Source organism: Marmota marmota, unplaced genomic scaffold, assembly GCF_001458135.2.
Source record: "Marmota marmota marmota unplaced genomic scaffold, marMar, whole genome shotgun sequence".
NCBI classification, from domain to species: Eukaryota; Metazoa; Chordata; class Mammalia; order Rodentia; family Sciuridae; genus Marmota; species Marmota marmota.
This window is the reverse complement of record NW_026000222.1, coordinates 16,690,115-16,705,421: the sequence shown is the minus strand read 5'-3', so window position 1 is coordinate 16,705,421 and position 15,307 is coordinate 16,690,115. Positions and strand designations below refer to the sequence as shown.

General features: G+C 51.3%; 3 protein-coding genes across 5 annotated transcripts in view; 1 reads left to right on the top strand and 2 right to left on the bottom strand.

Moving 5' to 3' along the window:
• The window catches only part of Pskh1 (protein serine kinase H1), a 35,623-nt gene extending 27,442 nt beyond the window's left edge, over nt 1–8,181 (top strand). For both annotated transcript variants that reach the window (XM_048792628.1, XM_015496184.2), the window contains exon 3: nt 5,737–8,181. In XM_048792628.1, coding sequence (XP_048648585.1) covers nt 5,737–5,788 — 52 coding nt within the window. In that variant the 3' untranslated portion in view covers nt 5,789–8,181. The remainder of the gene's footprint in view (nt 1–5,736) is intronic.
• Nucleotides 8,182–8,357: 176 nt separating this feature from the next.
• Nucleotides 8,358–10,405, bottom strand: Ctrl (chymotrypsin like). Of its 2 annotated transcripts, XM_015496185.2 has the most exons (7): nt 10,275–10,404; nt 9,546–9,649; nt 9,374–9,453; nt 9,200–9,281; nt 8,864–9,044; nt 8,654–8,787; nt 8,358–8,572 (listed from the first exon to the last, which is right to left on the bottom strand). In XM_015496185.2, exons 1-7 carry the CDS (start codon nt 10,327–10,329, stop codon nt 8,411–8,413), a joined length of 798 nt encoding a protein of 265 aa, XP_015351671.1. In that variant the 5' UTR covers nt 10,330–10,404; the 3' UTR covers nt 8,358–8,410. The 2 variants fall into 2 exon arrangements, with proteins under 2 accessions (XP_015351671.1, XP_048648587.1); XM_048792630.1 differs by lacking the exon at nt 8,864–9,044 and having other exon boundaries at nt 9,256–9,281; nt 10,275–10,405.
• A 1,880-nt stretch (nt 10,406–12,285) lies between these two features.
• On the bottom strand, nt 12,286–14,888 carry Psmb10 (proteasome 20S subunit beta 10). Its single transcript, XM_015496181.2, has 8 exons — nt 14,590–14,888; nt 14,308–14,395; nt 14,120–14,217; nt 13,883–14,023; nt 13,504–13,619; nt 13,341–13,399; nt 12,586–12,737; nt 12,286–12,467 (listed from the first exon to the last, which is right to left on the bottom strand). The coding sequence occupies exons 1-8, from the start codon at nt 14,643–14,645 to the stop codon at nt 12,356–12,358; spliced, it is 822 nt and encodes a 273-aa protein (XP_015351667.1). The 5' UTR covers nt 14,646–14,888; the 3' UTR covers nt 12,286–12,355.
• Between the last annotated feature and the right edge of the window lie 419 nt (nt 14,889–15,307).

Here is a 15,307-nt window from a genome sequence, read left to right as displayed (position 1 = left end):
GAGAGAGAGAGAGAGAGAATTTTTTTAATATTTATTTTTTAGTTATCGGCGGATACAATATCTTTGTTTTGTATGTGGTGCTGAGGATCGAACCCGGGCCGCACGCATGCCAGGCGAGCGCGCTACCACTTGAGCCACATCCCCAGCCCTGGCATAGCTGTTGATACCCTCCTGACTCCAAAGTGAGGAAAAAAGCAATCCTTCTCAACTTTTTTTTTTTTTTTTCTTGGCACATTACTGGGATTGAACCCAGGGGTACTGTACCTACCACCCAGGGGTACTCTACCACTGAACTATTCCCCACCCCTTTTTATTTTATTTATTTTATTTCTTATTTTGAGATGGGGCATTGCAACTTATCAAGGAAGGCTGGTCTCTAACTTGCGATCTTCCTGCCTTAGCCTCCTGAGTAACTAGGATGTGTTATCATGCCCAGCTTGATTCTGAGTCATACCCTGTCTTCCTCCTGTCCCTCCCTTCACTTCATGAGCTCTGGGCATGAATAGATTGGGGTACAAGATTGCATTTTGTTATTTATCTCAAGTTTTAGAGCTCAGATTTACTTAACCTTTAAGTTGTCATGCCATTTCTCATTTTTGTGTTTTTACTTTGGGGTTTTTGTATGTTTGTTTGTTTTGGTATGGGGATTAAACCCAAGGCCTTGTACATGCTAGGGAAGCATTCTACCTCTAAGCTATACCCACAGTCCTGCTTGCTTGGTTATTTATTTGTTTGTTTGTTTATATTATTTACCATCCTGGGATTGAGCCCAGGGGAGCTCTGTGACTGAGCTATAATTCCAGCCCTTTTTAATTTATTATTTTTTTTAATTTCGAGATAGAGTATCAAAAGGGAGGTATGTTCCATTGTGTCTAGCTGCCCTGCCTCTTTTAAAAACTCCGTTATCTTCCTTCTATTTCTCCCCTTCAGATTCTCCACCCACATCCTTCTCTTTTTTGCTACCCTCCCCTTCTTTGGCACCTGCCTTAGCCCAGGGTAATAGATCTGCCTGGTCTGGAATCCCAGGCACCAGGTCAATGGGTATGTTGGCCATAAGAGGGGATGTTGGCTTCAGTGCCACCCTGTCTAACCCTGTTGAAGGGGTTATTCACTGTTAAAGGGGTTAAACATTTCTTCTTGTGGGCAGCTTCAGAGTGTGCTGTTCTTGTTACAACACTCGAGAGTTCTGCTCTCCTTAGTAAATCTGAAACTCTGTTTCCCAGAATTTCCTCTGTGCCCTTTTCACTGCTCTCATTTAGGCCCACGTAAGTACAGAAAGGAGGCCTTTGAGGGTGGCAATACAGGGTCTGAAAATATAAAAATATATCTTGAGACAAAGCTGAGGGAAGAACTGAGTCATGGTAGCAAAGCCTCGCTTCATTCCTCCCCTCCTTCTCCCAGCAGCTCTTTGGTGGGGCTGCCTTCTCTGCCTGAGAGCCTTCCTATAGAATCATGGATTGGATAAAGAACCCATAAGGGTCAGGAGGTTAGCTGGAATGTCAGATGGTATGCTGTATGCCTTGCATGCAGTCAAGAGAGGAAAAATGATGGGGGACTGTGTTCTTAGAACCTAGGACATTAGAAACTGGAAGAGGGGGCTGGGGATGTGGCTCAAGCGGTATCGCTCTCGCCTGGCATGTGTGCAGCCCGGGTTCGATCCTCAGCACCACATACAAACAAAGATGTTGTGTCTGCTGAAAACTAAAAAATAAATATTAAAAAATTCTCTCTCTATCTCTCTCTCTCTCTCTCTCTCAAAAAAAAAAAAAAAACACAAAAAGAAAGAAACAAGAAGAGACTTAGATTCATTGCATATAGTCCCTTCATGTTAAAACTGAGGAAGTTATGATTTCTCTAAAGTCACCCAGAGAAGATAGAATTAAAATACTGGTTGCTGATTTGCAGTTGTCGTCGTCGTAGTTGTCTCCTCCTCCTTCTCCTCCTCTTCCTCTTCCTCTTCTTCCATCATCATCATCATCATCATCATCATCATCATCAAACATAGGGCCTGGCTTGTGCTAGCCAAGTGCTCTGCCACTCAGCTACATATCCAGGCCACTCCCCCTCTTTTTTATTTTTTTAATTTGAGACACGGTCTCACTAGGTTGTTTATAGCCTTGCTAAATTGCTGAGACTGGCTTCGAACTCGCCATCCTCCTGCCTTAGCCTCCCAAGTCATTGAGATTACAGGCATGTGTCATCATTGCCAGGCTTCCTTGGGAAATGTTTTTGCTAGGCCCTTGTGACATCAGAACTAGAGCAAGTAGAAGGGATAGGGAGGAAAAAGGCAAGTCCTCTTAGGTAGAGCAGAATTCCTGTCTGTCTTTCTGCTTTGGGGCCTTTCTTCCAAAGAAAGAGTTGGGCTCCATAATTTTTTTTTTTTTTTTTTTTTTTTGTGTGTGTGTGTGTGTGGTACTGGGTATTGAACCCAGGGGCACATAGCTCCTGAGCCACATCCCCCAGCCTCTTTTTGTATTTTATTTTGAGACAGGGTCTCACTAAGTTGTTTAGGCTGGCCTTGTGATCTTCCTGCCTTGGCCTTCCAAGTACCTGGATTTATAGGTGTGTGCCATTGTCCTGACTCCAACCAACCTCTTATCATTTCCTTCCAGGCCCAATGCTCCATGTGAGTCCAGAAACAGGTGGAAGCCTCTGGGAGGCTGACCAAGTGATACTTGTGGCTTGTCTCATCTATCAGGCACCTGACACCCACATTTATTATGTCCTGGTCTGGCCCCAAGTATATATATTAAGCTCAACGTTCTGTCTTTCACCCAGAGCAAGCAGAGTTGTGGAAACTGAAGAACATAACTGTTTATTATTTTCCTTCATCTCATGCCCAGAATGCTTCCTGATCAGTCAATCATAGGCTGAAGGACACCTAGGCTCCAGAGGCCTGAGCATGTTGGGGGAGCAGGTAGTTGGGCTATGGGTATTGAATTCTTTCTTAGGAGGTATTGGATTGGACTTGAGGCAGAGCATGGCTGTGGGTGAGTGTGGAAGGCCTTATTTTTCCTTTCTGAGCCTTGTTTGAGGTCTCAACAAGGCTTCCAGGGACATTATTCTGGAGGTCAACCTAAGCCCCCACTTATGTCAGTGTCAGCAGGCAGGATGGGGACTACTCCCCTGTGTTCAGCCTGCTTGATTACGTTCTGCATGTTCTTGAGTGCACGAGGGGTAGTCTGGTGGTCATTGGTCAGGATGACTTGAATCATTGGCTTGGGGGATCTTACCCCTTCCCCCAGCACAGCCACTCCCAGCTCTTCAAAGATGAGGAGCACTGGGACCTGTCAGAAAGGGCTGGGCTGGCCCTCAAACACAAATGAGTCAATCAGCATTCTGTGTACAGCTGCACGTACACAGTAATTGATGAGGCGAGAATCTGGGGGAACAGGATAGGTGGATCAATTTGGCTCGCTTTGGCACTAACGGGCTGGCTGCCCGACTAGCAGCAGGGGTAGATGCCTGGGGTGAGCCTGTGCCACTCTGGAGATGGAGATGCTTAAGCCCATGGGACAGGTTTAGTGAGAGGCCCTTCTAAGACTTCATTGGACTGGTTCAAAGCCACAGGGTTCCATGGTTTGGTGGTCTGCAGATGGGAAATAGGGAAGCCTCTGGTCCATCCATGTTCAGGTTCTTGGCTTGTGAGTCCAGCTTTACCACTGTTCTGTAGAGGAGTTGCCTTTCCATCCAGGTTGGATCACAGGACAGGGGCAGAGGCTGTGTCTTAGCCCTGTTTGGACTAGTCTAAGCTGCCAGCCCTATCCTGTGGCTGTTCCCTTAACAGGCCAGGCTAGGCTGCCATGTGTTTCCCAGCAAGTTATTTTCTTGGACACCATAAAAGGCTGGTAGGGCAATATGGGGCATTAAGCTCACTGCTTTCCATCTCTTAAGTGAGTGACAGGGGCTGCAGTGAGTGTCTGTGGTCTGGATTAGTTGGCCCATAGCAGTGGCTCCTTGTGTTCAGGTAGTAGTAACAATCAGTGGGACTTTCTTGAGCTGTAAGCCAAAAGCTTTTGTGGCAACCATCTGGTCCAGTCAGACAGCAAGGTATCTCTCTGGTCCTTCTATGGCTATATGTCCTTGAGGCCATGACTTTTCTACCAGAATCACTGGAAAACTGTCCTGATGGTGAGGACAGCCCTGTTAGGTGACTGTTTGCATTGTGATTTCCCTGTCACTTCCAGTTCAGCTCAAGAAAATTTGATATTTGCCTTCTAAAAGGCAGGTGAGGACAGCAGCTGCAAGCAGCTCAGCCCTTCCACAGAATTCCAGATGAATGGTGTCTTTTCCTTGTCCCTGTCCAGCAGTGGGAAAGGGATAATAATAGTGCAAGAGGTCCAGGGGGCCAGGGGTGGCAGTAGTCAATGGGTATGACTGTCTGCTAAATGGTCATGTTGTCACCCCAAAAGTGGGCTTCCACAGATTTCCCTGAGTTCCCTGGAGAGCATGTTCAGGGCTTCTCCAAGATGAAGGATGCCATGGGGTGGAACAGGCAGACTTCACTGACAGGAAGGAAAGTTATGGTGCCTCTGGCATCCCAGCAGAGACTCTGCAGTAGGATCAGGAAAGGTCCTAAGGGCTTAGCCACCCATCCCTTGAGGAGCATCAGAGCCCATGCCAGATGTGCTCCTAGGAGAGCAAGGACTCAGCCTACCCTCCAGAAGGGGCCCAGGACATATGGGTTCTGCCGACTGAACCCCATGGCTTGGAAGCAGCTTCAGCTGAGGGCATACATCAGTCAGTATGTAAGGGTGGTTAACTCACTGTACCTACTGTGCGCCTCCTGTATGCACTGTGCCAAGCACTAGGGCTCAGCACCATCTAATGGGAATAATAAACTTTAATTCACAGCCTTCAAGTTATAGCTAGAATAACAGCCATAAGCACGGAGGGCTCACAGAGTATCTGAGAACCTAAGGATATCGTACTGAGAATCTAAGACTCAGCCAAATGAAGACAAGCCAGGCAGGTGGCCCTGAGGTGGACAGGTGCTTGGTGTGTAGCCCTGAGATGAACAGGTGCTCAGTGTGTGGTGTGTGTAGCAAAGCAGTCTTTGTGGAGTTCCTCCCTTTGGACAGAACATAACATTAGGAGGCTGGTGCATAGGAGCCCTTCATGCCTCAGAGAAGTCACGCAAACTAGAGAGTACCCCTGGGTGCCTGGCTCTAAGAGCTCCTTTCAGCTGACTGAGAAATCTAGATGCTTTGATTGTTTCCTTTTTTACCCCAAGGCTAAAGGAATACTTTGGCAGTTGAAAGGAGGTGGGACCCAGGTACTTAAAGGTACCAGGAAGCTCCCCTTTAAATGATCTGTTTTGACCATCCAGGTTGGAGCTTAAGTCTTGTCTAAAGATGTGGTAGAAATATTTGGGTTGTTCTGTCTGAAGTTTTCCCTGATTATGGTGGTCCTGGGGTAGGTTGAGGGTCTTGTCAGGAGTCACCTCCCTGAGCCAGGCTTTGGGTTCATAGCACTTAGAAATGTTCTCTGGGAAAAAGAATGGGTCCTTTTCCTCTGTCAAGACTCCTCATGATCCAGAGGTCAGCTCCACTCAGAAGCTAGGTCAGTGTTGGGTGGGTAGGAGAGGCCCAGAATACTACTTGGGAGGATGAAGCATTGCCTCTCCCTAGGAAGTGCAAGGCCTCTGGGCAGGTCCCAGTGTTGTGGTGGCAGCATCATCCAGATGGGAGGGCAGTGTTGGGTACTCTAATTCTAATGCTTATCCTTGGCTTCTAGCCCTGGCCCAGTGTATCCAATCTGGCCAAGGACTTCATTGACCGCCTGCTGACAGTGGACCCTGGAGCCCGTATGACTGCACTACAGGCCCTGAGGCACCCATGGGTGGTGAGCATGGCAGCCTCTTCATCCATGAAGAATCTGCACCGCTCCATCTCCCAGAACCTCCTCAAGCGTGCCTCCTCACGCTGCCAGAGCACCAAGTCGGCCCAGTCCACACGTTCCAGCCGCTCCACACGTTCCAACAAGTCACGCCGTGTGCGGGAGCGGGAGCTGCGAGAGCTCAACCTCCGCTATCAGCAACAATACAATGGCTGAGCCACCAGCTGTGGCACAGATACAACATGGTCCCAGACTGGCTGGGCTCAGCTGTGCCCTCTGGGCCTGACATCCTCTGTGAAGATAGGCCTCATGGTTAGTGGTATATAGAGAATGTCTGGCCCTGGCCCTTTCTCTGTGCCTTTAGCAGCCCCTGACCTTATCATGGGCCTGGGCCTGGTGTGATGGAGTTGAGGTAGCCCAGGAGGGTCATGACTCCCCTGAAATGGGAGCCTGGCCTGGCACTGATACCCGTTTTGGTGGGTAGCTGCTCTGTGAGTTGGGGAAAGGGACAGGACCTGGCCTTCACTGTCTTCTTCATCCTTTGGATCTATCCCAGACTGAAGGGTCCTGCAGTCCTGGGAGTGAAGGGTGTCCTATGGTCCAGGACCCTTTGGAGTAGTTACTTTGGGCACCCGCTGTTTTGCCACAGAACCTTCCTTCCTAGCTCCCCACATTCCATGCCATTCTGATCCTTCAGATTATGCTCCAATGGCTCGGGAGGTTGAAGCAGAAGGATCATGAGTTCAGAGCCAGCCTTAGCAACTTAACAAGGCCCTAAGCGACTCAGTGAGAACCTGTCTCAAAATATAAAAAAAAAGTTGGGGATGTGGCTCAGTGGTTGAGTGCCCTGGGTTCAATCCCCAGTACCAAAAAAAAAAAAAAAAAGATAAAAAGATTATGCTGCAGTGGGAGGCCTGGCTTTGGCCTTAGCTAGACTGTAAATCTCCTTGATTGGACCCAAGCAGCCTCTACCTCCCAGCCAAGATCTTCCTTCATGGTGCCACCAGGGACCCCTTCTAACCCAAGTCTTCCAGGACCTCTTGTGGTAGGGCCATGGAATGGACCTTAGCCATTGCTGATGGCCAGCTTGAGTGGGGTCCTCCCCAATATACTCAGTGCCTTTTTTGCAGCACTCACTATTGCCTCCCTCTCCCCCTTAGATGTCTATTTCATTCCCCAGGTGCCTCCTTCCCAACTGTTGGGGGTTAAAGGGAGCCCCACTGCTGCTACCCAGGGGATGGGGGCACCTGGGCCAAGGCAGATGGTTTTCCCTTAGGTTCCCATGGCCATCTCTAATTTCATCCTTTGGTATTATCCATTGCCTCTTCCCTTCAGGTGTCACTGTACCCTCCTCTGCAGCTTCATGAAGGCGCCATCTGGTGTCTAGTCTGGGTATGGGCAGCCTCTGGGTGATGAATGCACACCCATCTAATATAGATAACCAAAGTCCTCTAAAAGGAAGTGGAAAGGAAGGAACTGCTACATTGAGAGAGGGTCGTGGGCTGCTCAACTCCCCTTCTGCTCAGCTTCTCCCTGGAACTTAGCCATACTGTGTGACCTGCTTCTGAACCCTGGGTGCCTAGGGTAATGACTGATCTTGCTGTGAGAGCTGGCCTTGCCCCACCCACCCTGTGCCAGCTTCCTTTTACAGCATTAACCTTCCAGTCTGGGGCCTGCTGAGTCTCAGGCTGGAGGGAACCCTTGTGGGAAGTGGGTGGGGTTGGCGGGGCTTCTTTTTTAGAGGCCTGAGCCAGAACTGTCCCCATGGCTGTCATGATGTCTACACCAACACAAACCAGGCTGGAACCCAAACCTTCTTCCTCCACAGCTGCTTTCAGTGGGCAGAAAGGGCCAGGGGCCAGCTTTGGCCTTAGCTAGAGCCCCTGCCAGCAGGGAACATTTGACCCCTACTCAGCTCCTCCCTTTGGGTAGCCTTGGGCCAGGCCCTCCTCTCTCTGCACGTGCTGTTTCCAGAGGAAAACCAAAGAGACCACTCTGTGCCAAGTCAACTGTGCCTTACATACCCCTGTCTTCTGTTCTGACTGCCCTCTGGGCAGAAGGCAGTGGAAAGCCCAAGCCCTAGGGCTTCACAAATTCCCCCAGTTCCATAAGTGTTTCTGGGAGCCTGAAGCCCTGAGGATTTTTTTCCCCTCTTGCCCAGGGTAGGCCTGAGGGTAGGATAGATGGAGTTTGGAGTTTTGAACCTTTGATAGGCCTTTATGCCATGGACCGTGGATGGAGAATGTGCAGTTATTTATTTTGTGTACTCAGTTTGTAAATGTATCCTCTGTATTCAATAAACAGGCTGCCCTCCCCAAGGAAGGCTGCCCATTCATTCTAAAATCCCTGACTGTGTACTGTGGAACCAAGGGGTTGCCCCAGAGGAGGAGGGATGAGGGCCCCAGCCTGGGCTGGATACTGTAGAAAGATCTTTACTCCAGACCTTTCTGTGTCAGAAAGATAGGGATAGAACTAAAAAGCCTCTCCTTTTCCCTGTGCCAGGAGGACAGACAAGAGGACAGAGACTAGAGTCTTTTATTGGATTGAAATAGGGAGGGAGCCTGTGGTAGGCTCAGTTGTAGGCTATGACCTGATTGATCCAAGTGTTGAACTTGCTAACTCGAGTGTACATGGCAGGTGCTTGCACATCACAATTATTGGTGCCCCAGGAGACAACACCAATAAGCACCCATGTGTTCCCCTTCTGGCACACAAGAGGGCCTCCAGAGTCACCCTGAGAGGGAAGAGAAGTCAGTATGACAGGTTGGGGAGGTATGCTGTGGAACAATGCAGAGGACAGAGTGCTTGTGCTCACCTGGCATGAAGAGGCACCTGAGGCACCTGCACAGATCATGGAGTCAGTGATACGTGAGCCCCAGTACTGCCGGCATTGATTCACGGTGACTAGAGGTAGAACCACCTGCTGCAGACGTGCTGGTGTCACATTGCCTGTGGGCCAGAAAGGGATGGTCAGGCTGGTCCAAGATAACCTCCCTCTCCTCCTGTTCAGGGCCCAGGTTCCTACCCACGCCACTGAGGCGTCCCCAGCCAGTGGTGACACATGTGAGGCCTTGAGGCAGTGCCTCATTTGAGGAAGCCAGGCAGACTGGTGAGATGTAGGTTGTGTATCGTGCTGGTGAGGTGAGCTTCAAGAGCGTTAGGTCATTGTTCAGAGTGGTGGGGTTCCAGCTTGGGTGTGTAATAGCCTGTGGGGCAGGAAGGGGCCATGTAGGGCTGGGATGGGCACAGGTACCCATCGATGGTGCTAAGATGGATAGGCCAGGACATGCCTGAATTCTTTGCCCAGAGGAACCCACCTGTGACCCATTCTTCCTTCCCATGCATGCAGCCAGGCACTTACCTTTGAGATGGATAGTACCTGCACAGGCTCGGTGCTAGACGATCGGTCGTACTCACCCAGGACAGCAAAGTGGCGCCCAGGACTGCAGTAAGAGATTGGTTGGGCATACGCTGGGAGGGCAGAGCAAGAGAGGGGCAGCCAAGTGGGCAGAGCAGGTGGGGTACAAGTACTCACCTGACACTGCAGTGGGCAGCAGTGACCACCCAGTACTGGTTGATGAGAGAGCCACCACAGAAGTGGAAGCCATTGCTGTCCTGGAGTCAGGGGTCAGAGTTGGAGGTGAACTCAAGATTATATGTAGGCATGAAGCACTCAGGACCCTACCCCACCCTCAGGGTGTGTATACCTGCAGGGAAACCTGCCAGGGCCAGGAGCCTGGCACAGCATTCTCCCCGTTGACAATCCTCTGGCTGAAGCTCAGTGATGGTTTAATGGCAGGAACTCCGCAGCCTGACCATCCGGTTGGTGAGAATCAACACCCCAGCCCACCTCTCCCCACCTGCTTCCCCTGGATGTCCCCAGGCTGTGTGCTCCAGAGATCCAAATCAAAAGGAATTGTCACTAGCCCTTCTTCCCCCATCAGCACTTTCTGGGCCTCCAAAGCTATTGTGGTTTACCCTCCATCCAATCAATCTCTATTCTCCCACATCTCTTCAACTTAGTCCCTCCTGTTCTCCAACTCACCCCTGTCCTCCAGCCCAGGCTCTTTTTCTCCCTGACCTCTGGTGTAGTCTCCTTCCTGGCCCTCTACCCATCCAGGCCTAAACAGGTCATACCCCTCATGCAATCTGTGGACTCTTCCTAAACTACACACCCAACTTTCACAGCTCAGCTTCCTAAGCCCTCCCAGGCTCAACTCAAGCTCCTGTCCCATTTGTGAGACCAGCTCCATCCCATTCTTTCCCACTTCTGACCCTGCAGGCCCCTTCCTGCTCCTTTGCCCTGGTCCATTCTTTGTCCTTTGCATACCTGTTCATCTACTTCCCTTCTATCCAGCCTGGTTCCTGGACTGGTGCCGGGAATTTGGGTTGCCCCAAACTGGGCAACCAGTCAAGGCTGCTCCTGGCCCACTTACCCCAGGAGAAGCCAAAGAGGATCAAGCCGAGGGTCAGCCTGAGCAGTCGCATCATGGTAGGTGTGAGGTTGAGAACTGGACGAGACTTTATTTATGGGTATCTTTGTCCTTGGGCCAAAGTCCTAGGCCTGAGACCGGGCCAGCTGTGCAGGCTCAGCTCACTCCCATGCTCTATTTAGGCCAAGGTCCCCTGACCCAGGCCTGGACTTATCAGAGAGACCCCCAGGTGTGAGGTTCTCACCGCCACCTCCCAAAGCCTGGCCTCTGATTGGCTGCCTGAAGCACCACAAGCATTGGGCACAGGTACAACACTAGATCTATAGTGTCAACCTGGTGGCCAGGACCAGGAAAGCCTCCCATAGCTATCAGGAGCACTAGGCTTTCAGAGAAGGCTGCTCAGAATCCAGGAGTGTTCTGAGTGGAGGAGGGAATGGTCAGCTGTGGCCAGCTTTCCTGGGGAAGACTAAGGAAGGAGGTTCTGGGGGTTGCTAGTCCTAAAAGACATCCTCTCAGGGATTCCTCATCCATTTGGAACAGGAGTCAGATGGTGACTCTCCCACCAGCATGAGAAGGAGTGGGACACAAACCCTCATGTGTATGACTCTGAAATCCATATTCTTGTTAAATATAAGCTGAATTCTTGGTGACTAGCAAACCCTGGACTGAGGTTGTAGCTAGAAGGGTGATAGCAAACAAATCTATGACACTTCCAGGCACTGGGGCTGTCATGGGAAAACCCTGGTGTCTACATCCCATTTGTTACTGAGTTCCAGGCTAAGTGTGAACTCATGGAGAGAAGACTCCCCTGTGTGGAGTTGCAACAGGTTAAGTTGGCTGGTTTCCTTCTAGGGATGTGAGGGTTTTGACTGACTCGTTTTGACCTCAGACCAAAAATGAGGAAATGGGTGGATAGAGGGATGGATGGATAAGAAGATACAGACAGAAATACAACAAAATATGAATTATTAAATCTGTGGTAGGTATATGGGTATTCAGTGAAAATTGAAACTTCTTCAATTTTCATGACCCATTTCATAATAAAGTTGGGGGAGGGGAGCATAATCAGAGGCCCATAGGTGTCTGGCATGGAGTAGAACCTCCCTAGAGGTAAGCAGACTCTTTAACAGTTCTGAAACCCCAGTGGAACCCAGCTACCTTGAGGGCAGGATGTTCCTACCAGCACCCAGCAAGTGGGCCTGACATTCAATAGGTACTTAACAAAAGGTTTCCTGGATGAATGTGTCATCTCTTGCCACATGAGTCCTATGATCCCTGTCAGCCTAGAACACTTGGAGTTGATCTCCGTATATACAGCCCAGCATGTGCAGATGAAGCCCAGCTTTGTGTTAGTGGCTCAGGTGTGCCTGGTCATTTAAGGGGTGTCTCAAGTGCAAGGCTAAGGAACACTTGATAAGAGCTTGCCCCTGGAGGGAGTTGATCCTATATCAGCACTTATAGCCCTCATTGGACCCAGGGTGGATCTGACTAAGACATGTGGGCTTTGTCCTGTTTCACTGATGAGCCAGGGAAAGGCTCTGGGCAGTGTTGTGATGAGTCTTGTGGGTTTTACGTTCCCCGGGGGCACCAGGCACAGTGGTGTACATCTATAATCCCAGTGACTCAGGAGGCTGATGGAAGAAGATCACAAGTTTGAGGCCAACTTAGTGAGACCCTGTCTCAAAATAAGAAAGGGCTTGGGATGAAGCTCAGTGGTACAGTGTTCCTAGGTTCAATCCCCAGTAGAAGAGGGGGCAAAATCAAGGCAGGAGTGGTGGGGGAGCGACTGTGGTGGGGACTAAGAAGGAAAATTAGAAGGTAGAAAGGATGGAAGCTTTCTCCTCAAGGCTGTAATGTTGGCCAGGGCTGGGGTTCTGGAGAAATAGATGTCTGAGGTGATGGGTGATAAGGCCAGGCACTAGAGCTGTGGGAGGTAGTGGCTCCTAAAGGGATATCTTAGCCAGATCCCTGCTGGCTTCCTGTCCTGCTCCACCCAAGAAGACACAGCCATCTGTTTAGTCTGTATAGATGTTTTTATTTTCTGGGTTTATTCCCCCTTGTTCTTAGCTGTAAACCCGACAACTTCATTCCACCTCCATGGCCTGCACAGTTTCTTCTAGGAGCTCCAAGTTCAATGGCTTCACTGTCTGGGTCAGAATGGCTGTGGTTCCAGGTGCAAAGCAGTAGCTATCAGGCCTGGGAGATAGGAGGTAAAGCCTCTGAGCATGTGGCTTGTCCTCTTCTTGCAGCCCCCTTTTTCCATACCCTGCTACTGCCCAATCCTCCCCTGTAGCCCCACCTTCCCTGCTCCTACCTCTTTATAGGCTCTGTGGGCGAGCTCAGTGTCCGCAGCAGCTGGGCACCTGATGCGGTGATCACACATGCATCCACGCTGCCCCCAGAGCCCAAGTCACCCAGGATCCCTGCGGTAATAGCTTCCACCAGCAGCCCCTGTGCAGCCTCCAGCTATGGTGATATGTTTGTGAGGCCCAGTGGACCCTCTGGTGTTACTTCAGGCTCCAGCCCAGGGACTTTGTTAGATTTGAAGTCCAGACCAGATCATTTGTGCACACCCAACCTCTCCTCTCTTTCTTTACCCCAGACTCCCATTCTCTGGCCTCTGCCTCCCTCTCTCCAAGACCCATGAACCCCCCACCCACTGTCCTCCTCTGCACAAACTTCTGAATTGCCTGCACTTTTAGCCCTTTTCCAGGCTGTCCACCCACCCAATGTTCACCCCCAGTCCTATGACTCACAGTGTTTCCCTCTGGGCCTTAGCCGCCTCTGAAGTGACAGTTACCCACTTCCATCCCACTCAAGTCCAGACTTCAGACCTCAAACAGGACCCTACCAGGTTTTCCTCTTCCCTTGGCTCTTAATGATTCTCCCAGCTGTCCAAACTTTGGTACTGTCAGGACCAACTTCTCCACCTTCACTCAGTCTCTCCTCAGTCCTTGCCTCCTCTGAGAATCCTTCCCCGACTTCTATACTGGGCCAGGTTCCCTCTGTGTCGGCCCCTGGGTGTACTTCCCACTAGGGACCACGTAGGGGAGTACAGAGATCGCATACCGTCATGTTTGGCTGGAACCGGTCCTCCAGCACTGCCAGGGCCGCGTCCTGCCCGGAGCCTGGAGGTGGAAGGGGCATCTGAGTGGTCACCCCATCCAGGGACAAATGTGAGGCCAAGCTCGCAGAGGTGGGAGATTCGTGAGGAAGGGGCAGAAGCACTCACCCAGAGCCGTAAAGGGCAGTCGGCTGTAGGAACCGTGGGGGTGCACGCCATAGAGTTGCGGTCCGGTCAGATCTACTCCGCCCACGATCAGCGATGCGCCCACGTGTCCCTGGTACCTGTTCGCAGATAGGTCTGATCAGCCGCAAACGGGCTCCAGGGCCCACCCCTATTGACACCGCCCATGAATCTGACCCCGCCCCCCCCCAGGCCTGTGTGGCCTCGCATTCCGCGGCCGACAGCGCCCCTTGTGGCTCAGATTCTGGAGGGCCAGTTTCTTCCGGCCTCCCTGCACTTCTCAGCCCCACCCTTTCTCCCTTCCCTCCTTCGGTCAACCAGTTCTTCACGGTCAACCTCCTCCTCCCCGCCCCCCCCCCCGCACCGGAATAGCGTCTGGCGTAGGAGGCGAGTGACCGTGGCCACGCGAGGCTCGCGTCCAGTGGACATTGCGTGTAGCTCCATGTTGGATGCAGCCATCCGTGTAGTCATTTCGGCGTCTGCGGCTACTCCAGCCCCACAGCAGCTGAGGGCAAAGGAAGGGGAGGGACAGTGTGGACAGGGATAGGACGTGCGAAGAGCTGTTTTCTTGCATGCGGGAACTAGGCTGAGGGAGTCTCACTAGATTTTTGGGGCAATGAAGTGGATCTTCTCGCAATTCTTGTCTGCCACGACTGAATCGTTAGTGGCCCTCGTATCCGCGCCCAGGATGACCCCGTCCTGCGGGGAAGAACGGCGTGCCTCAGTGCCCACCTGTTCTCTATCCCGGTTGTCCCTCAACCCACCCTTTAGTCACACTCCCGTGCTCACTCGGAATACAAGGCCTGCGATGGTGGTGCCAGTCTTGCGCGCATGAGGAACCCGAAGCCCGGGAAGGACACGTTCCAAGGATGCGTTTCTGGAAATAGAGGCGAGTGGCCTGGGTTTGGGTTCCAGTCCCAATGCCCCTTCCCATCTTCCTGCAGGTGCTGGTCTTGCGCATCTCCCAGGGTAAACCAGGACCTAATCTCACACTTCCCAACCCCCACCTCCTCCCGGAAAAAAGGCTCACAAGGAAGCACAGGCCTCTTGGGACTAAGCCTCCCTATTCACCTCTGGCAGTTCTCGAAGGAGAAGCCCCCTCGGGGCTCCTGCGCGGTCTTCAGCATTTCGGAGCAGGCAGGGAGGATTGGGATCAGGAGTTGATGGATCGGTTAGATGAGTGGGGCCAAGGAGAGTAGAAAGGCCTCAGCCTCTGCTGCTGTGGAGCTCCACGGCTGAAGCTGACACTTCTCGCTTTCGCTTTTGCCTCTACCCTCCTAAAGAAGCCGCTGGCCTCTTTCTGCATATTTTCTTTCACTTTCACCTTCACTTCTGGTCCTAGGTAGCTTGGGAAGGATAGGGCGTCCCTTTCCAGTCCTTTGGTGCTGTTCCTTGGATCCTCTATTCCAACAGAGGGCAGCCCTTCCCCTTTGGTCATTGTTCAACTCCTCCACCCTCTTCCAATCTGATACCCCCAGCAATCTTACTCTAACTCTACTCTAGCCTCAGGTGCCAGTGCCCTAAAGCTGTCAAAGCCAAGGCCAGGTCTCAGTTAATAGATCAGACCCCCCTAACTTTTGTCTTTTGTCAACTTTCTTCTCCCAGTTTCTGCCTCTTTTGCTGTCTTTGCCTCCTGGAAGCCTCAAACATGAAGTTTCACTCCTCAGCTACAGTGATGCTGGTCCTCCCATCTCTCTCAAGAGGGTCAGTGTGGGCTGGGGTTGTAGCTCTGTGGTAGAGAGCTTGCCTAGCATGGACTGCAGCTCCAAAAAAAAAAAAGAAAAAAAAA